The following is a 22,856-nucleotide window of genomic DNA, read 5'->3' on the forward strand; positions in this document are numbered from 1 at the left end:
TGTACCAGCCATCGTAAAGCTAGCTACCTGGCTTGGCAGTGTGCAGGGTGAACTCTGGAACTCCCAGATTCAGAGATGTAGCGCTGTACTTGGAATAACTTGATTTCACAGGAGGCTGCACTTTAAAAGAGGGATGATTAAGCAATAAGCGAGTAGGCGGCACTTTCAAAAAAAGCGATGAAAGGGATTGGCAGGCGGATGGATGCAGGAAGAGTAGGGTGGGCGAGGGGATTTGTGAGGATGAGGGGTTTGGGTAGGGTATGGGCGAGGGGAGTAAGAGGAGGGTAGGGCGAGGGGTTGGGGTAGGGTAGAGGCGAGGGCCAAAGAGCAAGAGTAGGTAGGGGCGAGGTCCAAAAGAGGAGGGTAGGGGCGAGGGGGTTGGGGTAGGGTAGGGGCGAGGGGTGTGGGAGGATGGGTAGGGGCGAGTGGGTTCGGTAGGTTAGGGGCGAGGGGGTTGGGGTAGGGTAGGGGCGAGGGGTGTGGGAGGATGGGTAGGGGCGAGTGGGTTGGGTAGGTTAGGGGTGAGGGGGTTGGGGTAGGGTAGGGGCGAGGGGGTGTGGAGAGGGTAGGTAGGGGCGAGCGAGTAGGTAGGTAGGGGCGAGGGGAGTAAGGGAGGGTAGGGGCGAGGGGGTGTGGGAGGGTAAGTAGGGGTGAGGGAAAATTGTGTAGGGGAGAGGATGGGTAGGGACGAGGCGAGTAAGGGGAGGGTGTTGGCGTCAGTTTAAGTCAAAATCACTCAGTAAGCAGGGCAAAAAGCAATATTGGGTAGGGGCGAGTGAAAAAGCAAAGCTAGCCGTAAGCAAGCAGCAGGAAGCAGTTAGCGAAAGCACAAAGCAATATAGTAAGGAGCAACTAGTTGCAGCAGCGGTTTGGAGTCCAAGGTAGAGAGAGAGAGAGACATAGAGAGGGAGAGGGATAGAGTGAAGATGCTGCAGAATTAATAGCCAATGGCCTATCAGGGCTTCCACCTGATAGAATTAGAGTGTGGGAGAAGCTACTAATGACATTAGTGTGTGTGAGCAGTGTGAGAGAGATGCGCCAGAATATCGAGAAAATCCATATTCTATCTGATTAGAGTTGTACGTCGCCATTTTGAAGAAATCCACAAGGAGAGGGAGAGGGGTCAGTAGAGAGAGAACTGTAAGCTGTAAGGACCAGAGATATACCCAGGATACAGATAGACACGGAGACAGAGAGAAACAGGAAGCTGATTATCCAATCTATTTGTGAATTCCAATAATTAAAAAGAAAAAATTCGAGAGTAGCTGGAATCCAATTCGAATTATGTCAATGTGAGGTGAGAAGGAGTTTGATGCATGCATAAAACAAGAGAATTTTTACGATAACACAGATTACAACTGAGATGAGAACTTGAGATAAGGTAAATCTGAGAAGAGGGAAAATGGATTGATGGAGAGAGCCAAAAATTGAGACGGGACAGTCATACAGTTGTATGTGGGAGTCATAACACAACCAGATTCTATAGAGTCAGAGTCAGGCAAGTGAGTGATAGCACTTTATTCTTGATCCATTTACCAGTGGCAAACGCCTTCCAAAGTGACCTGCACAGCCCCTTGTGGCAAAATGTCCTGTACCTTGAATGGCCCTTGCCAGGCTGGGATCAACTTCTTAGCTTTCTTCAGATACTTAGCTTGATAGAGTAGCACCAGCGAGCCTTGCATTATTTTCGGCCTTCGGAGATGGCGATCATGCCACCCTTTGCGACGAATCTGCTCGGCTTGGAGAGCATGTGAAGCTAATCTCCTGCTTTCTTCTAACATTGAGAGACGAGAGAGGTTTGCTGAAGCACTCCCAGATGTGACATGAACGCTTCCCACTCTTGCTGAACCTGAGTTGAACTCATATGGTGCAATTGCCTCTAAGCCAAAAGCTAGTTGGAATGGGGTGTAGTTAGTGGTTGCCTTGAAGGAGGTGCGATAAGCCCAAACTGTGCCGAGGATAGCCTGAGCCCAAGAGGTTGGATGCAGATGACAAGCTTTCTTAAGAAGCGCGATTAGCACTTTGTTAGTGCTTTCAGCCTGCCCATTTTCTCTAGGATAGCAAGAGCAAGATTTGCGATGAAAAATCTTGTAATTTCTGAGGAGAGTGGAGATCAAGTCGTTGACAAAATGACTACCTCGATCACTGGTGACTTCCAAAGGACACCCAAACCTGCAAAAAATATTTTCATACAAAAATTTTGCGACAGTGGCAGCTGTGCAGTCGATGGTAGCCACCACTTCGGCCCATTTCGTTGCATAATCTGTTGCTACCAAGAGATACTTACGATTGCCTAGTTGGGCAGATGGACTAACTGGACCAACAAAGTCCAAACCCCATCTCTCAAAGGGCAACCACGCCATAGATACCTGGAGAGGGCGATTTGATTGCTTGCTAGGCTTAGGCGCACATCACTGGTGGCAGACATCACAAATCTTGACATGAGCAATAGCATCTTGAAATATATAGGGCCACCACAAGCCCGTCTGTAAGATTTTTTGTGCCGTGATGTGACCAGGGTAGTGTCCACCTGTAGGACCACTGTGTGCATCCTCCAGAATGTGGTCTACTTCATGAGGGGAGACGCACCTGCGCAGCACACCATCTGGCCCAGATTTGTAGAGCTGTCCACCAATCAAAGAGAACGGTCTAGACTTCAGCAAGAGCCTTCTTTTTTGCAAGGGAGAAGCATTCTCAGGATATAGGCCAGTAGAGAGCAGATGTAACACATCTCCATACCATTCTGGGGTTGTGTCCACCTTAAAAAGATGACTGTCAGGAAAATCATCATCAACCCCAGTATTGGGCTCACCTGTGTGTATGCGAGAGAGATGGCCGGCCATGACGTGCCGCTTGCATGGACTAAGAACTACTTCGAAGTCGAACTCCTGGAATATGAGTAGCCATGTCCACACTCTTTCTGCAACTTGGGGTTTATTTAGAAGATAGCGTAGCGTATGATGATCTGTGATGATAGTGAAGTGAACCCCTAACAAGTAATGACGAAACTTTTGTAAAGAATACACCATAGCCAAACCTTCCCTTTCTGTGGTGCTGTAGTTGCGCTCTGCTTTGGTGAGCAGGCGACTTGCATAGTGAACAGGGCGATCCAGGTTGTACTCTTTACTAGGTTGAGTCAGCACAGCCCCCAGAGCCAGCTGACTGGTATCCGTATGCACATGAAAAGGAAGAGACCAATCTGGAGCCACTAAAATAGGTGCTTCAGTGAGGCGCTTTTGGAGGTATTCAAATGCTTCAGCCTCAGGTTTTGACCATTGAAAGGGTACTGTAGCACTAGTGAGTCGGGTCAATGGTTGAGCCACCTGTGCATACATCCGTATAAACCTACGATGATATCCTGTGTGGCCTACAAAGCTCTGAACACCTTTCGGATTGATAGGAGGTGGTAACTTCAAGATTGCCACGATCTTCTCTGGGTTTGGTGCTAAACCTTTGGCAGACACCACATGGCCTAGAAGTGTGCCTTCAGTGACCAAAAAGTGACGTTTATTAGGATTGAGTTTTAGCCGTGCCTCTCTGCACCTGAGGAAGACAGTAGAGAGTTGAGCGAGGTGTTCCTCTAAATTTTCCACTGGGGTTGAACATTGAGCACGTGAGAAGGTCGAAAAATTGTCCATGAAGATGCGAAGATGATCCGTAAGCAGAGGACAAAAGATGAGATACACCGCTCGATTGAAAGAAGGTGGAGCGTTTTTCAACCCAAAAGACATTCTAGTGTAGATAAAAATACCCAAGGGAGTCACAAAGGCGGTTTTCAGCTGATCACCTGGATGGATGCCCCAATTGATTGTATCCACTAAAACCATCCATGAAACTATACAATACATGCCCTGCTACATCTTCGAACACACGCCCAGTGAAAGGTGTTGGGAAACCATCTGGGATAGTTACCTTATTTAGAGCACGGTAATCTACGCACACACGGATTTTGTTGCACTGCTTCTTAGGCGCTATCAGCATGGGTGATAACCACTCTGAGTGTTCCATAGGTACAATGATCCCTGTCTCTTGCATTTTTTCCAACTCTGACTTGACCGCCTCAGCATACTTCGGGTTGAGCTTGTAAGCTCGGCCTCTTACAGGCTTAGCCCCTTCAACCAGAGGTATAGTGTGGACACCCAATTCTGGTGGGATCCCCTCCAAATCCTTGTAGGACCAAGCAAAAACATCTTTAAAAGAGTGTATGAAAGAGACTACCTGATTGAGTAATGCGGGATGCTCCCATAACCAAGCTGCTAAGAGGACGTGCTGAGGGTTGTCAGGGTCGCCCAGGTTGACTTTTTTGACAGGGTGAGGAGGTGTAATTGTGGAGGGTACTTCAGAAGTTGAAATATGAGTTGCCTCTTGGAGCTTCGAGACATCATGTGCTGGCGTTTGATCGATTGGAAACTCCGCATACTCTTCTTGTAACCATCCAGGCGGAAGCTCATCGAAAGGTAAATCTTCAGACACAGACAAAACCGGGTGCTTTAGAGTGGGCGGGGCATCTGACCCGGGAGATGTTAGAGGAAGGGGGGAATCATTGGCGAGTTCATGCAGAGGAGATTTTTTCCCCCTTCGGTGATGTGTGATAGGTTCCCCAAGGCCGAGGGCTTCCATAGGAGGATCATCTGAATCTTGAGAATTAGGGACTGACCCACTTACTGCTTGGAATGGTCCACTGTCTGCTGTAGGACTACTGTCTAGTGTAGGATTTGTGACATCTGTGTCCGCCTGAGGAGTTGGAAGAGAGAGTGTTACCGGCACATGTGAGTTTTGAATAGAGACCATATAGCATGGCATCGAGGCGGTAGCTTCCAACAACTGCAGAGCAGGTCGTCGTCATACCCGTCAGGGGGATGGGCTGCTCAGGGTCGGGGTTGGACTGTACTGACAATGAGCTATGATGAACCACTGGATCCATACCTCCTTCGAGCCGAATTGGTTGCATGGGGGAGCCAGGAGTATGTATCCACATGGCGTCGTTGCCCCAATGATGAAGTGCCTTAGTATGCCTCAACCATGGTCGATCAATCAGCAAATGAAATCCTCCCTCCACGTGAGGAAGACTGATCACCACAAAATCCAAGTTAAATGTGAAGTCTTGTATCATCAGAGGCACCTTCTCTACTATGCCCACAGGGTAGACTGTCCTCTGGTCTGCCAATGTCACAGTGAATGGAGCAGGGCGGGTAGGCTGCAGGCCTAAGGCCAACATAGTAAATTCTGGCATCAGATTGATCCCAGATCCACCATCCACTATGACTCCTGAGAATTGATGCCCAAGAATAGACACAGTGAGACGAGGACTTTTATAGTCGGTGAGGGGAGCAGCTGGATATGAAATCATGTAGGACTCCAAGGGCTGCACAGGTAGGTGCCCACCACTAGGCCCTGCACCAGGGTACAGAGACTGGATGATGGAAAGGGTGTCACTTCTAAAATTTGCATCAAGTCTAAGCATGTCGTATAGTGACACTTGTTGAAAAGTGTTTTTCAAGATAGACTCTGCTGTGGGCTTGTTTCCTTTGATTAGAGCTTGCTCTGGTATGTTAAGCTTTTGTGTCGGGTCGGAGACTCTCTCGGAGTTTTTGTTGAGAAGTTTTGGGAAGCGCCTTCTCCACCCACTTCTTCACCATGAATTCACCGGGTTGCTGAGGAAGCTTGGCAACCAGAGACTTGGTCTTAGTCATAAGCTCTGCAAAAGTCTCCTCTGGCTGGAGCACCATGTTGGCTAACTCATCCAACACCTTCTCCTGGTAGTCACTGGACCTGAAAGCTGCACAGAACTGTTGCCTTAAGGCTGCCCAAGTTGCAAAATGGTTCTCTGCAAATTGGCTATACCATTTGTCTGCTAAGCCATCCAAGGTGGATGGAAAGAGTACCAAGTAAGCATCTTCCCTGTTAAGACCACGACCCCTACAGAGAGATACAAACCTCCTTTCATGGTCGTCAGCATCTTCTGAAGAGAGTCCTTTGAATGTAGGGAACTTGATGTTTACCTTAGCCAAAACGCTAACCAACGGCTCCATGGCCCCTTGCTGAGCCTGTAGCTCAGTCGCCTGTAGCAGAATAGGAGAGAGCTTTACTGGAGAAGGAGATCTCGAAGATGTGGAAGCGGATGAAGGAATGGGTGATGTATGTGGAGGGATAGGTGATGAGGTTGATGGACTTCTACTCGGTACCAAAGGTCCTCTTCTGTTATAGTACTTCGGAGGCCTCAGTAGTGCGCTTTGACGCTCGATTGACTGCCTTGTATGTGTCATGTAGTGACAACCAATCCAACCAACCTTCGGGCAAGAAAACCTTGAACTGGCTGAAGACTGATCTAGACTCTACTAGACCAGGCAAGTGACTAGACCAGGTTGGACCAGGGATGAGGAGGACCAGACCAGGGTCGAGGAGGTCTAGACAGGGATGAGGACAGGTTGGACCAGGGCGAGAGAGGAACAATTGGACCAGGCTATAGGAGAACAGTGCAAGGCAAGGTGGGTGAAGCTAGGCAAGGTAGGCGAAGCTAGATAAACCTAACTAGCTTCAAGATTTGCACCTCACAGAGTGAGATTTCTGTTGAGATCCCATCGTGGTCGCCAAAATGAGAGCACCTGTAGCGCGGATAATGTGTCGTGATCTCTACAGTGGGTGGTCCTCAGTGCAATGTGCGTGACAATCTCACTCAAACAAACTGAACAGAAAGGAAACAATAGACATCACCAAAGCTCACAAAGACACAACAGCTGACCAGAACATATGACTCGACTATCTCAAAGACTGATACAGAGTCTGGCGTGGCAGCACACTCAGCTCAAGCCGAGGACTCACAGGTACAATGGGGGTGTCGAGGCTCAGATGTGCCGGGATGGCGAAGAAGTGCTCTGTGCATAGACTCACTCTAGACGACTACGTACAAGATAATCCCACTGGCCCAAAACGACTACTCATATGTACAACCATAAAGAGCCACCAACGGCTCATAAATGTCCAGTCAGCTAAGCCTATCTCCAAACTGAGTGGTGGTGGTGACCTGGCCACGATGTCCACCAGACCACCGTCGGTATCCTGCCACGTGTCACCCCCCAGCCCAGAGGGTCCGTCCAGTGTGAACCAGACCAACTGTAACTAATTGTCCAACTGTCTGTCTGTCCTGTGAAGTGACACTGTAGCCCTGCTACAGTTACTCTCAGTGACGACCTATAGATTTGTGCCATTGACAGAGCAGATAGAGAAGTACTCTTGTGGGCTGCCTAAAGGGCTTCGCGATTACTGTACCAAGAACAAAGTGGCTACCCTCACTCAACTTATGGAAATTGCTAACACTGGTCTTGCCTTGTTGAAAGGAGAAGACAGTGGGTTTCCGAGCAACGAGAAAGGAGGGCAGCAAAAGAAAAATTCAGCAAAGCAGCCCTTTACGAAAGCGGCTCCTAAAGCGTCCAGGGGCCAGCGAAGTTCAATAAAGGCAAGGGTTCAGCCGAGACTTTTGGAGCGCAGGCAAAGAAGCAGAAAAGGAAGCCTTTTATGCGTAAGACACCTGAGGAAAAGAAGGTCTTGATAGCTGAAAACAAGTGCTTTATATGCGAGCAGATTGGTCATTTTGCAGCTGACTGTTCACAAAAGATAAGGCCAGCTGACTCAGATGACAAAGAGGACAGGAAAGGAAAGAAGCCTATGCCCTTGGCAGGTTTAGTCCCAGACATGTTGGACGACATGCCTAGTACAAATGCCAGTGAGTTATGCAGAGCGTGGGGTAAAGTTAGAGACCAGATGGCACTCATCTTCTTTGATCCAGGTGCCAAAGTGAACTTTATCACGCCAGAATTAGCTATGAAGCGGGGCATCAGAGCTGAAGAGATGGGGTACACCGTAGAGGCAGGATTGGCATGTCTTCGCCACTCAGAGTGCGTCACTCCCATCATTGGAAAGCTGCGTGTGCATATTCAGTCGTATGTGGACACAGAAGAGTTCTACATCATGCAGCTGGAAGGATGTGATGCCTTGTTGGGGATCCCGTGGATGTTCCGAATGCATGGAGTCTTGGATGCCTACAACAAAAAGATCACTGTACATCATAGGGGCAAAACTCATATCTTGTATGTAAAGCTAAAAGGAGAATCAGTCCCTATTGTATCTACTTCTTCTATCACTTTTGTAATAAAGAATCATCTTTCTGCGTACTTGGTTTTTGCACGTGATGTTTCAGATAGTTATCAGTCAAATTTATCTGTGTTAGATAAAGACAGGTTAGAATTTTTGCAAAAGTTTAATGGCTGTTTTTTTGATTCATTATCGTCTCAACTACCGCCGGAGAGCCCGAGATCATGCGATTGATTTGGTGCCAAGTTGTAGCCCACCAAATAGGCCACTGTATAGGGTTAGTGAGGCGCAACGGAAAGAGATTATGAGCCAAGTGGAGGAGCTTTTAGAGAAAGTGGAGGAGCTCTTAGAGAAAGGGCTGATTCAGCCTAGCTCGTCACCCTCTTGCTCTCGAGTGCTCTTAGTACAGAAAAAGGATGGCTCATGGCGCATGTGTATTGACTATCGTACGTTGAATAAGAATACCATCAAGAATAGGTTTCCTATTCCAAGGATTGATGATATTCTTGACCGCCTAAAGGGTGCGGCCATTTTCAGCAGGATCGACCTTAAAAGTGGGTACCATCAAATTCGAATTAGGCCTGAGGATGTGCACAAGACTGCGTTTAGAACGACATTTGGTCTCTACGAGTTCTTAGTGATGCCATTTGGTCTTACGAATACTCCTGCTACGTTCGATAGGATGATGGATAGGATCTTCCCTCCATATCAGAACTTTGTCGGCACATTCTTTGATGACATGATAGTCTACTCGAAGAATGAAGAGGAGCATAGGCATCACTTGACCATTGTGTTCTAAGAGTTGTGCAGGAACAGATTGTTCATCAATGGCAAGAAAAGCGAGTTCTTCTTGGAAGAGATCCACTTTCTCGGACACATTGTGTCAAAGGATGGTGTCCGAATGGATCCTGCGAAGGTAGAAGCAATCAGGACATGGCCAGCTTTAAGGACTGTGCACGATGTCCGTAGCTTCTTAGGGCCATGTTCTTACTATAGAAGATTCATTCGCAACTTTGCAGAGATTGCTTCACCTTTACATGCTTTGCAAAAGAAAAAAGTCACTATCAGATGCAGCCAAAAAGAGATTTCAGCTTTTAATCTCTTAAAGAAAAAGATGACTTCAGATCCAGTCATTGTTTTGCGAGATCTCCGGAAGTCATTTGTGGTCCAGTGTGACGCTTGTGGCAGTAGCATTGGTACAGCGCTAATGCAAGATAACAGGGTAGTAGCCTACGAGAGCAGAATCTTGCAAGGGCCAGAGATGACTCTACAGGTCTATGGAAAAGAGTTACTAGCTGTGATTCGTGTGCTCTTAAGTTGGAAACACTACGTGCTCGGTGCCGATTTTGTTGTCCAAACGGATCATGAGACCTTGCGATACTTTCTGACACAGTCAAAGCTATTGGAAAAGCATATGCGATGTTGCCACATTCTTTCCATGTTTCACTTCTAGATTGTGCATGTGGAAGGCAAGAAGAATGTTGTGGCTGATGCATTATCAAGAAAGCCACAAATTTCAGTTGTGTCAATTCCTTATCATCATGCGCTTGATGACATGAAGGAACAATATGCGAGTGATGAAGATTTTGCAAGGATCTTCGAACAGTTACAGTCATGAGCACTACCTCGTCAGAGATGGCTTTATGATGATGCATGGCAGACTCTGTGTCACTAGGCCATTGCGACATAAGGTCATGGTAGAGAGTCATGTCCCACCGTATGCATGGCATCGTGGTATATATGCTACAGTTAAAGCGGTTGAGTCATTCTTTTATTGGCCTATCTTGAGGAGAGATGTGGATGCCTTTGTGCGAGCATGCGTGATTTGCCAAAAGGTCAAGTTTGACAGGCAAAAGGCACCGGGGCTGTTACAGCCATTGCCGATTCCAGATAAACCATGGGAAAGCATAGCTATGGATTTTATCTTTGATCTTCCAAGAACAGAGACAGGGGAATGATGGAATCTGGACAATTATTTGCAGATTCAGCAAGCAAGCTCATTTCATTCTTGTTAGGAAGAAGATAAAACCAGATGAGATGGCACGTCTCTTTAAGTGCAATGTTTTTAAGTACCATCGTATGCCACAGTCAATTGTCAGTGACCGTGACCCACGGATGACAAGTCTATTCTGGAGAGGCATATTTGAGAATATGGGCACTACGCTTAAGTTCTCATTGTGGTTTCATCCATAGACAAATGGGCAGTCAAAAGAGGCAAATTCTACTGTCTTGGATCTGCTCAAGTGCTATGTGTCAGAGCACAAGGTGAAGTGGGAGCAGTATTTGCCGTTGGTTGAGTATGCGTACAATAATACAATGCATTTTTCAACAGGCAAAGCACCTTTTGAAATTGTCAAAGGTCATTTGAAAATTCCTCCCATTTTGCATACCAAGGAAAAGATCTTTCAGGCAAATCAATATGTACAGAATATGGATGAAATGTACCAGAAGATAAAGCATGCCCTTTAAAGGACACAGACACTGCAAAAGAAAGCTGCTTATCTCCACCGTCGTGAATTGCTGTTTTCACTTGGTGATTGGGTACTGTTGCGTTTGAAAAGGCACGCTTAAGGGAGTGAAAAGGTAAAGAAAGTCTTTTTACAAAGCTTAGTATGCGTTACTACAAGCCTTTTCAAGTAGCAGAGAAGACCAGTGACGTCAGTTACAGGCTGAAATTGCCTGAAAACTGGAAGATTCACAATGCCTTTCACCTGAGTCTTCTCAGACCATTTATTGGTGATGTGCCAGAGGATATGCTAGTTGAAGAACAGCCAGAAGTTGAAGAGTTTGATGAAATTATGGTCCCAGAACAGATCATGGCACACAAGGAAAGGAAAGTCAAAGGCAAGGTTACAAGAAGATGATATTTGGTGAAGTTCAAGAACTATCCACCTATGGATGCAAAGTGGATGGAAGAGAGTGATCTGTTAGAGTCACCAAATATTTTGTAGCTTTACCTTGAAGCCTTTGGTTTACCACCTACGTATTCTCCAACTCAAGTAGAGCAAAGGTCAAAAAGAAAGAGACCAGCGCTAGAGGGGGGTTATCCAGGAGCTAGCACTTCTCATGTATCTATGGATTTAGTGCAATAGAAGTGTACCCTGCCCTTGGGGAATAAAAGTTTTGTTCAAAAGTTTGTTCAGTGCTATAGAAGTAAGTATGTCTTGTCAGTTGTCAAGAGTACAGTAATTGCTTCTAATGAGTACATGTGGATGCATTTTTAAATTGCTGGTTTATTATGCTTGAAAGAATTCAAAGTGTACTAAAAATTATGGACTGTATTAAAGCCAGTGGCACAGCGTGAAAGCTATCCACTATGTCAATGGAACAGTCTCACAGGTAGACCATACACGAGTTAACAAGTGTTGAATACACAAGAGTGTTAACTATGAGCATGTATGTCTCGTACCATGTTGATCAAGTGTGTACACACGAAAAGGTTGACAGCTGTGATACGCTGTCCATGAAGTGCTGTACAAACTAATGGATTGATATTCATGCAAACGAGGACGCTCGCGATTTCAAGAGGGGGGTATGTCACGAGTCTATGGCAACTAACTTTACTTGTTGATTTCTTTTTAGGGAATTTTATTTGGCTTGTTTTAAAGCACCCCTCTGAAAATGCCAATGCCCGAGTTGCATGGTGTGAGGCGGACAGTGAGAGTCTAGGCCGGACGGTCAATGAGCACTAAAGTTGGACAAATGGATTAAGGTTGGCCACGGTCGGGCTACGAGTGTAAATCACCTGATAGCTGGCGTCATTGCATTTTGCGATGTGGTTCTAGTGGTGATTGGTGGTCAGACGACCCGTGTGAGTGCCATGGAAGCATCTCCTAAAATTTAGGAAACTGCTATTTTAGACCAGAAAAAGTGTTCGCGTCATTCGCTCTGGAATGACAAGGGGAACATTTTATTGCTCTGCTGCCAAGTCAACTGACGCACCTGTTGAGATATTTTTAGCCAAGTTGACCGAAGTTGGAAGCTAGGCGAGATGTCACTCCGTGAGAGATTTGCCATGTTTGGGAGAGATCGGGCGAGCCTACAAGAGAAAGGGGGTGCAATTGTCAGCAGCTAAGTGGATTGCAGCAGGTACAAGAGCGATGGAATGCTTGCTTACCCTCCTATGTACAGTGCGGTGCCAGCAGTGATGCCCTGCACGCCACGCACTACTCTCTCCCTCCCCTACGAGTAGATATGTTATCCCCCTCAAGTGGGCTTCTCATTTGACCGATGTACAGCTGTGGGGATTTATGCTTTTGTGTCGAGGCAAGAGCCTCTCTGAATAAGAACGGGTGTAGCTAATTGCTACACCAAAGCAGACACCGGTGAGGGTGATAACCTCACCACATAGGTGCATTTTCAACGGTGTGTACACACTGAATTTGGACTGTTTTGCAGCCGTCATAATGCTGGGAGGATTGGGATCAGTGCCCCACTGTTAGACGACAGTTCGGGGGATTGTTTAGGGTTGAAAACAGAGAGAAAACTAATAATTACAACGTGCTGTAATTACTGTTTTTGTGTAGGAAACAGGGGGTCTATGCTATTGGAAATGAGTTAGAGCTTGGGAAACTGTCTAGGGCAAGCTTTGGGTCCGTTATGCTACCAAAATTTTGCCTGCACAGGTGCCATCTTGCTGGATACACGTAAAGGTCTCAAGGACTCTGGTTTTTGTAGTCTATTCCTCATTCCTGAAAGATAATAAAGAAATACCGAAAGGGGCGCAATAAAGATATACAGAAAGGGGCGCCAACCTTTGGGGCCTACAGGTGTCTCTGTCTGCTTGGGAGCATTCTAGCTTCCTGGCCGTGCTTTTGTTTTCAAGTGTAAATCCAGTCCCAGTTATTACAGGTTCCTTTAAATGTCTTTACTTTATGTCATTCAAGTCCAAGTGTTAAAGATCGGATGAAAGGTAAACTCCACCGCCCCACTGGCCAGTTTCATTACGTGCGACCGCAACAAACAAAACAAATTCTGTGGTTCTTCTGGTTCTTTCCTTGAGTGATACAGAACACTGCCAAAGCTCTGATACTAATGTAAGGTGTAGCGGATGAGAATATTGAACTTTGCTCAAGATGAGTGCTCCGAACTAAGCTCAAGGTTCCTTTTACTTATGGAAGGGAGAACAAAGTGGAGAACAGTGTGAATGAAGGTACATGAGACTGAGAGATAGAGAGAGAAGAATACGACACCAGAATGTTGTCAAAACCCTCCTCCGAAGGCTCCACTCTCTATGGCGAGAGCGGTCTACTATTGATTGCACTAATCTCTACAATGCTTGGACTTGCCAACGATGTCGACGACGATGAGGACGACGACGAGACGGCTGAAATCTGCAAATCTTGTATCTATTGAATTTTGACTCTATGTCGGTGATGCCGACGATGCAACCACGACGCGCTGAAAATGCAGACGCTGAAATCTGCGTTTTCCGGGCTGAATCTACAAACTGTGGCTGATCTGACTGTGCGGCAAGGATCTGCTGTGCGAAGGTGAGATCTGCGAGGTTTGGGACTTCTATTGCGGTGTCCATGTGCTGAAAACTGAAAACGCTGATGCTGTTCGGGGTCTTGTCGTGATGAATCTGCAAAACGCTGGTAGGTCATGATGATGCAAAAACGCTAGGCTGATTTTGCTATCTGATGCCAAAACGCTAGGTGCTCTGCTTTTCTGCTACCACTGGGCTGATTTGTTGTGCAAAAACGCCAGGGCTGTTGTAGGGGAAATACGCTAGGCTTTGCAAGTTGCAAAGCGCTAGGTTTGCTAATGGGGGGGAGTCTTGTTGAGAAGGTGCCTGTTGAACCTTGGTTCCTGCTGCCTCTTCTGCTAGAAAGTGTTAGCGCTAGGTTTCCTTATATTTTCTTGTCAAAATTGCCCTACCTAGTTCCCAACAAAAGTCACTTAAAAATAATAAGTGAAAATTTGCTAAAATAGGGAAAATAGATCTATGCACTGTAAAAATGCTCTTGATGGGTTTTGATGGTAATCTGATGATCATGCTGTGTGCAACCAGAGGATATGCATCTACTCTAAGTGCCGGGACATGCACGGTCTACGAATAGACTCACAAAGGTGCCATATCACTTCCTAAGATAGGCTAACTGATTGAACTGAACCCATGACGTGAAGTAGCTTGTCCACGTACACGTAGGGTTAGATATGCACGTGACACCCCCACTCCCTAATCTTCTCGTGGGAGATACTGGAGCTACCACCGAATAGGAATTTGAACTCTTAACACCCCCTCTCAGCTCTTGGACGAGAAACAAGTTCAAGGGAGCTAGCATGAGAGGATAATGTTGCCTGTGGAAGAGGTTTGGTGAAGATGTCAGCAGGGTTATCCGAAGTCGGGATGTACTCTAGTCGGATAGAGCCATCCTTGGTCTTCTCACAAACAAAATGGTACTGTATCTCTATATGCTTGGTCCGGGCATGGAACACCGGGCTCCTCACAATGGCTATACAACTCTGGTTGTCTGAGTACATAATGGACGTCTGTTGCGAAAAGCCCATCTCCAAAAGTAGCCTAATCCACACCGACTCACATGTGGCACTGCAAACAGCACGGTCCTCTGCCTTTGTGGAAGACAAGGCAACTGCTGGCTGTTTCTTGCTGCTCCATGAAACTGCTCTTGAGCCAAAAGAAAAGGTATAACTTGTAGTCGACCATCGTCCATTTGGATCTCCACCCTAATCCAAATCACTCCATCCTTGTAGAATGATCTGGGAGTCTGTATCTCCAGTTGCATAGTGAATGCCTAATGACTTAATCGCTTCCAAATATCGCAGGGTCCGAAGAGCCTGCTCCAAATGTGACTTGACGGGTTTCTGCATGAAAGAATTGAGAAGACCCACTGAGAAACTGACATCAATCGGGTGTTGAGTACCCAAATGAGAAAACCAACCAATTTTCGATATTGTGTAGCATCTGCAACAATGGGGAGATCAAACTGTGACAACTTTTGATTGGGTCCTTGGGAGTTGAGATAGGTTTGCACTCGGTCATACCAAATGCTTCCAACAATTCTTGGATATAGCACTCCTGAGAGAGGAAGATGCCCCCCTCTGTCTGCCAAACCTCTAATCCAAGAAAATGATGACCTGTCATCTCAAACTCCCTTGCCAAGGTTGCCATAACTCTGCGGATGTGCATAACATGGCTACCTGTAATCACAAGATCATCGATGTAGAGGATAACAAGTGTCACTATTCCTCCCTCATGGTAAATGTACAAGTCTGGGTTAGCAGAAGATCGTTGAAAGGAGTGTCGTATGAAGAATGAATCAATTTTCTGATACCATGCTCGAGGGGATTGCTTTAGGTCATAGAGGGCCTTGAGCAACCTACAAACCATGTCTGCAAAATCTTGATCTTCAAACCTGGAGGTTGTTCCACATTACCTCCTCCTGTAGATCACTGTTGAGAAATGACGAAACAACATCCATTTGAAAAACCGGCCACCCAAAAAGGGCAGCAAGGGCAAAAACAATCCGTATGGTTGCTATTCATGCAGTCGGTGCAAAGGTCTCCTCGTAGTGTACAACGGATTTTTGGGAAAAGCCTTTGGTAACTAGTCTTGCCTTGTGCTTGTCCAAAGAACCATTAGATTTGTACTTGGTTTTGTAGACCCATTTGACACCAATCACTTTCCGCTTGGCAGGCCGCGGAATCAATACCCAAGTGTTGTTCTTCTTGATGGAATCAAGTTCTTTCGACATGGCCAACTTCCACTTTGGTTGTGAAAGTGCCTCCTCAACTGTAAGAGGATCTCTGTTATCAATCACTGTAGACATCAAAGCATAGTTAACCTGTAGTAAAGGGTCATCCACCTCAGCATGTCAAAGTCACTGAGATTCATAGTCACAAGGGACGCATTCCGGGACGGGGAATGAGGGACGGGGCTCAAATGGATTTTTTAGTGTAAAAAAGAGGGTGGCACGGCAAGTGGGGACGGAAAAGTGGGGACAGAAAGCCTGAAAAAGGGCGTCCCGTGTGACTATGTTGAGATTGTCGTGTAGGGTAGGCTTCACTCAAACGGGTGGAAAATCTGAAGTTGCTGAATCTCGCGAAGTCTCCAATAGCCACTTTGGTAACTTGTCGGTCTTGCTGCCCGAGGGAGGAACCAATGGTATATCTGGCTCTAACTCGGTACTATGATGTTCATCTGGAATGGGTGCATGCTCCTCCGAAGCTTGAGGAACAGGGATAGGGCTCATCAAGAGGTAGATCAAAATCCGGTTCTCCAAGTATCAACAAATTGGGGGTCGTTGTGGAAGACTTGGGAGTAGGAGCCCCCTCTGAAAGTAAAATCTCGTCAAAGATAGCATCACGGCTGAGTACAACATCCCTTTTCTCTGGACCAGAAAGTCAATATCTCTTGGACAGAGAGTTGTAGCCGACAAAAATCATTCTCCGGGTCTTGGGTCAAACTTCCACCTTTGCTCCTTTGGTACATGGATCGCTCTTAAAGATCCAAAAGTGGGAGATGTCGGTCTTCTTACCAAAGTAGACTTTTGTCACAAACTGTTGACGTGTCAAGACACTGAAGAACGAAGCCAGCCTGTAGATCCCGGTTGAGAAGCCTAAACTCTAAGTGAAGAAGCAGAAGAAGTTTTACCAATTTGCAAAGTCTTGCGGAGTGGCCTATTTTTAAAGAGAAGGTTTCACCAACTTATGGGACCCGGTCTGATGGGGGCCAAGTGACACAAAGAATAAATAAAGTTGGTCACACACACACACACACAGATGCATCAAAACGTGATGACGTGGCAATTGTACAGAAAACCCAAAAATTGCGTTGTCATGATGATGTGGCAGACTGTACGGAGAGTCCCGGATTTTGCGCTGACAGGATGTACGGACTTTTGAAAATTGTGCTGACAGCTTTTAGGCACCAGCTTTTGGAGCAGTTGCTTTAGAGTTTTAAGCTTTTCATAGGCCAAGGGCCTTTAAATATGTGCAGAGGGCTTTGTCTCTAGCACTCTTCCAGGTGAAGGTGCAGAGCGCGAGTACCGGCATTTGTACTTAGTTCAAGCAAGGTTTGGTCTCTCGGGGTGGAACTCCCCTGTCCCCGTCTCGTGTGTCGTCTATCAATTTCAGTTCAATTGTTATTTGAAGTGCTTAAAGTTGTTCAGTCTGCTCTTTTCTGTTGGCACGTGGTGCTCGTCTGATGACAGTGTTATCAGAGTTTCAGGCGTGTGCTTTTCTGAAAGCATACCGGTCCTATCAAAGAGTAGATAGAGCAAGATGGCGCTTCCAATGTTTTCGAGAAATTTTATTAAAGAATGTTCGTGTCCCTCCCCAAACTTATTAGCCACTTTCACCCTTACTTCATCGCTCATTGGGCGGGCTCCCGTCTTCATCGCTCTGTCTTACAGGGCATAAGCCATAATGATCACTTGCAAGAGAAGGATCATATTTTTTTTTTCAAGCCGTTATTTTTCTTAGAGGCAGTGCCATGCAGTAGTGGATGTCTGTAGCTACCAAGCCGCACACTCCAAAGACTTGGCAAGCTTTCAAGAAAATTTTTGCCCAAAGTTATATGGTTTCTGGCAGCTTTTGGTAGAGTCGAGTATCCTGAAATGCTTGCCACGGAAACCCTTGAAGAGATTATGACTTGAAATCTCTCACGACATCTCTCATCAGGTGTCTCTTCTCAAGCTGAAAAACTTGGAGGTCCAGTGTGATTGCCAGGTCTTCGAACTACCATCACCGCCACAGGAACATTGCTTGTCGAGCTTGTTTCGACTATTCAAGAGCTTATGTACCATGCTGCGGACGACTACAACCTTATGGAGGAAATCTAACCCTAATCTTGGTGTAGGTTTCAGGATTGGAAAGCCAGTCGTCTTTTCGAGCTCGACCAATGTCGAGATTGCTTTTTAAGTTTGAATTCTGTTGGAGAACTTGTTTGGTGATCCTATTTGGAATTTGTTTAAAATGGATGGTATCTATTTTGAACCTATCTTGGTGCCGACATGAATTGTTTTACTCTGGTTTTAATACTGGTTTCAATGATTGGTGATTTTACTCTCGGGTAGAGTACTGAGAAACGATGTTTGCGAATGCTTGTTCATACTCATGGCAGGGACCCTTGTGGTTATTTGCAGGGGTAGTATTGAATGTTTGAAACGTGTTGTTTTTACTCATGGCCCGGGCCCTTGTGGTTATTTACGGGGGGAGTATTAAGAAGTCTAAGCAGTGGTTACTCTCAACACCTCCAAACGACGTAGGCTGCGGTCTGGGGCGTTTGGTTGTAAAAAGCCGCTATATCTCCCGGCGCGGACCTTTTTAGGTTACGCGGGAGGAGTGATCAGGAAGTCATTGAATAGCACATGGCTTGGACCTGGATGGTTATTTACGGGGGGAGTTTCATCGGCAACTTTATGTTTCTATGTCTTGTAACATGCATATGTGAGCATTCGTGTTGCATTGTGATGTGCCAACCACTGAATATTTCCTTATTGGATGAGATACTTCCAATCTGGAATGGGACTCCTTATTGGATGAGATTCTTCTGGGAAGCCAACAACCTAGGAAATCAAGAGCTCCAATTTGGAATGAGAAAACTGATTGTCCCTCGGAAATTTTTGAGCTAACTTGAGTTGTTTTGTAGATATGTTATAATCTAGGACGATTACTTTCATTTAAGGGGGGGGAATGCCACAAACTGCTGACGTGTCAAGACACTAAAGAACGGAGCCAACCTGCAGATCTTGACCGAGAAGCCTAAACCATAAGTGACGAAGCAGAAGTAGCAGAAGAAGTTTTACCAACTTGCGAAGTCTTGCCAAGTGGCTTATTTCTAAAGAGAAGTTCCCACCAACTTATGGGACCCGGCCCAAGTGACACAAAAAATAAATGAAGTGGGACACAAACAGACACACACACACAGATGCATCAAAACGTGATGACATGGCAGTTGTACGGAAAACCTGGAAATTCCGCTGGCATGATGATGTGGCAGCCTGTACGGACAGTCCCAGATTTTGCGTCGACAGGCTGTACGGATTTTTCCAAAATTGTGCTGACAGCCTTTGGGCGGCAACTTTTGGAGCAGCTGCTTTTGAGTTTGAAGCTTTTCAAGGAAACTGTTTTTCATAGGCCAAGGTCCTTTAAATATGTGCAGAGGGCTCAGTCTCTGGCACTCTTCTGGGTGAAGGTGCAAAGCGCGAGTACCGGAATTTGTACTTAGTTCAAGCAATATAAAGAAATATTGAAAGGGGCGCCAAGGTTTGGTCTCTCGGGGTGGAACTCCGTCACTCCCTCTCTCGTGTGTCGTCTATCACTTTAAATTCAGTTGTTATTTGAAGTGCTTAAAGTTGTTCAGTCTGTTCTTTTCCGTTGGCATGTGGTGCCCGTCTGGTGACAGATTCAAATGGTGTCCTCTTAGGAACTGAAGAGGTTGGAGTTTGGTAATGCAAGGTTTTCCAATACATCCTGGCAGACACTTCAATTTTTTCAAATTTGACGCCAAATTCTGCAGTGAGTGCCTGCTAGGAGTTGTTGGTGCCATCCCATTTGTCTTTTCATCGCCATGCACAAGTTTACTTTGTTATGTTGTATTACTTCTTATTGAAGGCTTCCACAATGTAGGTAGTCATCCCTATTGCACCAGCCATCTGTGATGCGTTTTTCTGCATGTCAATACCTCACCTACTGGCCATTCAAGACAGGGTAAAGCGGAAAGCCAAAGCTGAAACATTCAATTGCTTTGCAGCGCCGCGCCCATCTTGGAGTGAATTGTGGACTTACTGCAATCAAAGGGGGATGCTACAAGACAGGATGATGATGTCCCATCATAGTCTAAGAGGACAGCTAGTCCATGCTCATAGGCTAAAGGCAAAGAGGTTAGTAAGAGAGCCCGAGTAATAAGAGACAACAAACCTGCAGACTTGGTCACTTTACCCTTCTCCAAGAGTCAGGTCCACATCACTTCACCTCTACCCTCCGTCGCTTCCACAACCACTTTCAGTACTCCCACTCCTACCTCTGTCACCGCGCCTTTTCCATCACACCATCCATCTCACCCACTTTGCACTGCACCCGCTCCTATCTTCACTCCATCCACCACAAATCCCACCTCTTGACACTTTCACCTACTTCACTACTCCATCTGCACATACACCTTCCTTCGCACCAAAAGCCTAGGAATTTAGGAGAGGGGGACCCCATGATTATGCTACGTGGACTCAACATGCACTCAATAGTAAGAATCACGCTATTGCCAAAGCATTGATTACTATGGACAGCAGTCAGCAAATGCATCGCACCCCTTATGATGTAATGTATATGGACTTGATTAAGCGTCATTAGCGCATCTCTGACAAGGAAATCCAGCTAGTCAGGCAGGTTGACATTACACGAAGACTGAGCACCCAGCTAGGAGATCTTCAAGCTGAGAATAGACAGGAACTCCAAGATGCTGCATCGATTTAGTTAGCCTCTGTTGTCATTACCAGTACTAGTCTAGTTGAGCATGCTGTTCCGGAAACGGAAAGTGCACCAGCATGTACGTCGACACTGTGGCAGAAGGGACTTGACCAGAGGTCTTGCGTCATCCGGGTGCTTCTCAGGTAGAGGCTCAGAGAGATTTCTACAATCAAATTCCACACCTCAGGCCTCAGTCTCCTCTTAGTTTGTTGCTCCATCAGCGGCTCTGTCAACTGCAGCAGCCAGTCTATGCTGTGGGCACATATCAGAACTATCCATTCACAGGCTCCACTCTTAGATGTACCCTCCACCTTTTGGTTTGGGATCGATATGGCACGGTACATGTGGCCTCCACATCCTTACACGCCCTTTTTACCAGTAGCATGGAGGCCTTCTTGCATTGTGTATACCTTGGTGTTTTAGTGTCATTAACAGTTTGGTTTGGTAGCTTCACTCGCTGAGACTGCGAATGGTCTTGTGATGGACAACCTGTAGCAGGGCTACAGTGTCACAGGCACCGGACTGGCAGCAGTTACAGTTGATCTTGGGTTCACACTTAGGGGACACTCTTGATTGGTGGACTAGACGTGTCGGTGGTCTAGTGGACCAGGCGCTTTGCAACCAAGGAGTGGTAGTCGAGTGGATACCCTGGCTAGCCGACCACCACCATTACAGTCCATAGATATACATAGTTGTCTGTTCAGAGATATTTTGCTAGTAGTTAATGCTTACATTGGGCGTGGAGTGTATCTGTCTTATGTTTCGAGTACATTTCTGTTCTATGTGCCTTTCCAGATCTCTGTTCCATTTTAGTTGTCTAGAGAGTGCATGGAGTGAGGTTTCTTGCATAATGCACTGAGGAGCACCCACAGTAGAGAGCATGACATTGTATTCCTGCTACACTTTCATCACGTGATTGCGAGTCTTGTTCCAGCACAATTAAGTGTACTTTGAGAGTTTAAGAATGAGTGGTTACAAGTGAGCCTTTAACACGATTTGTTTATTACACTCTGATGTTATTGTCCAAGGCTATTTATTTTAAAATACTGAAATCTTGCATATGATGTTATTGACATGTGTTCAGGTGAATGTCAAACTACAGGTATATAACAAAATCATTTCCATTCAAACAATTCAGATGCATTGTCCACTATGGGGATTTTTCTTCTAGCATTGAGGATTTCAAATCCTTGATACAGAGTTCTGGTCCAGAAGTTCATGTGCTGCAGGTTGCAGCCGAAGAAAATGTTTGCAATCATGATGAAAAAGACTGGAGCTGTAAAGAAGTGTTGCAGGTCTGACCCAATTTTCAATGCCTATGCAAGGATAGTGTTTAATTTTTTTTTGCTTTCTTAAATTTTTCTTATCTCTAATTATATCATCTTGTTTCGATGCACAAGATGTAGGGTTTTTGCATGCTATCCTTTTAATTTGAAGCCAGGCACACTTGCTGTGACACACGTTTAATAGACATCATAGCTACTGGGTATGTCGAAGTTAAAGGACCAGGACATGACAGGGAACAAAGTTATGCCTATTTCTAAACAAAGATTGAGATGTGAAACTTTGGTTAGAGGCTGAGAAGAGAAACTGCATCATCAGCGAAACATGTTGTGCCCTTGTTTTATGTAAGGGAACGGACAGCGTCAATGAGTAAGCTGCTCATAGTAGCCTCCTCATCTAGAGTGTGTAGTGCCTCTGGGTCCTCGTGGTCATATGCCTCACACTGCTCACTGCGCGTACGAGCATTGAAGTCTCCCATAAGGAAGACTTCACCCAGTGTGGAGTACTCCATAATCTCCTCTGTGAGGCATGCGTATGGTGACTCCTGCTCAATAGGGGCGAATCTGGAGCCTGTGGGAGCAAAGTAGCAAAGGGCAATGTAGACGATCCTGTCTCGTGAGAGCTCGAGGCGAATCCACATGTAGCGGGCCTGTGGGTCCCGGGCAACAATCTGTAGTCTGTTGTGAAGCCCCTGTCTAAAGAGTATGGCCACTCCTCCTGAGCCGCGAGTGGTGTGCTGGCGCATACATCCCCGATGTAGAGACTCCCACTGGAATCCATGTATCCGTGGTAACCCTCTCTCTGGGCTCTCGTGTGTCTCTGTAAGTAGAATGATGTCTCGACCTCTCATCACCTCCTCAAGTCTCTCTGGGTGTGTCCATAGGTCTCCATTGCAATTCCAAACCGTGACATGAATCTCCTCGTGTGTCCCACAGGCCGCGAGTCCCTATGCGATGGTCTTGCCATCAATGATAACCCTACCATCTCGATATACTGCCTTCTTCTCTTCTTTGCGGGCTTGGTGGACTCTAGGCATGCACGCGCGACGG

General features: G+C 46.2%; 1 protein-coding gene across 2 annotated transcripts in view; it reads left to right on the forward strand.

Annotated features, from left to right (window-relative positions):
* Window positions 1-22,856, forward strand: part of SHOC1 (shortage in chiasmata 1) — a 103,521-nt gene that overhangs the window by 38,771 nt on the left and 41,894 nt on the right. For both annotated transcript variants that reach the window (XM_086515809.1, XM_086515810.1), the window contains exon 5: window positions 21,626-21,818. In XM_086515809.1, the coding sequence (XP_086371935.1) occupies window positions 21,626-21,818 (193 nt within the window). The remainder of the gene's footprint in view (window positions 1-21,625; window positions 21,819-22,856) is intronic.

Source organism: Adiantum capillus-veneris, chromosome 7, assembly GCF_014529385.1.
Source record: "Adiantum capillus-veneris isolate H3 chromosome 7, ASM1452938v2, whole genome shotgun sequence".
In the NCBI taxonomy this organism is placed as follows: domain Eukaryota; kingdom Viridiplantae; phylum Streptophyta; class Polypodiopsida; order Polypodiales; family Pteridaceae; genus Adiantum; species Adiantum capillus-veneris.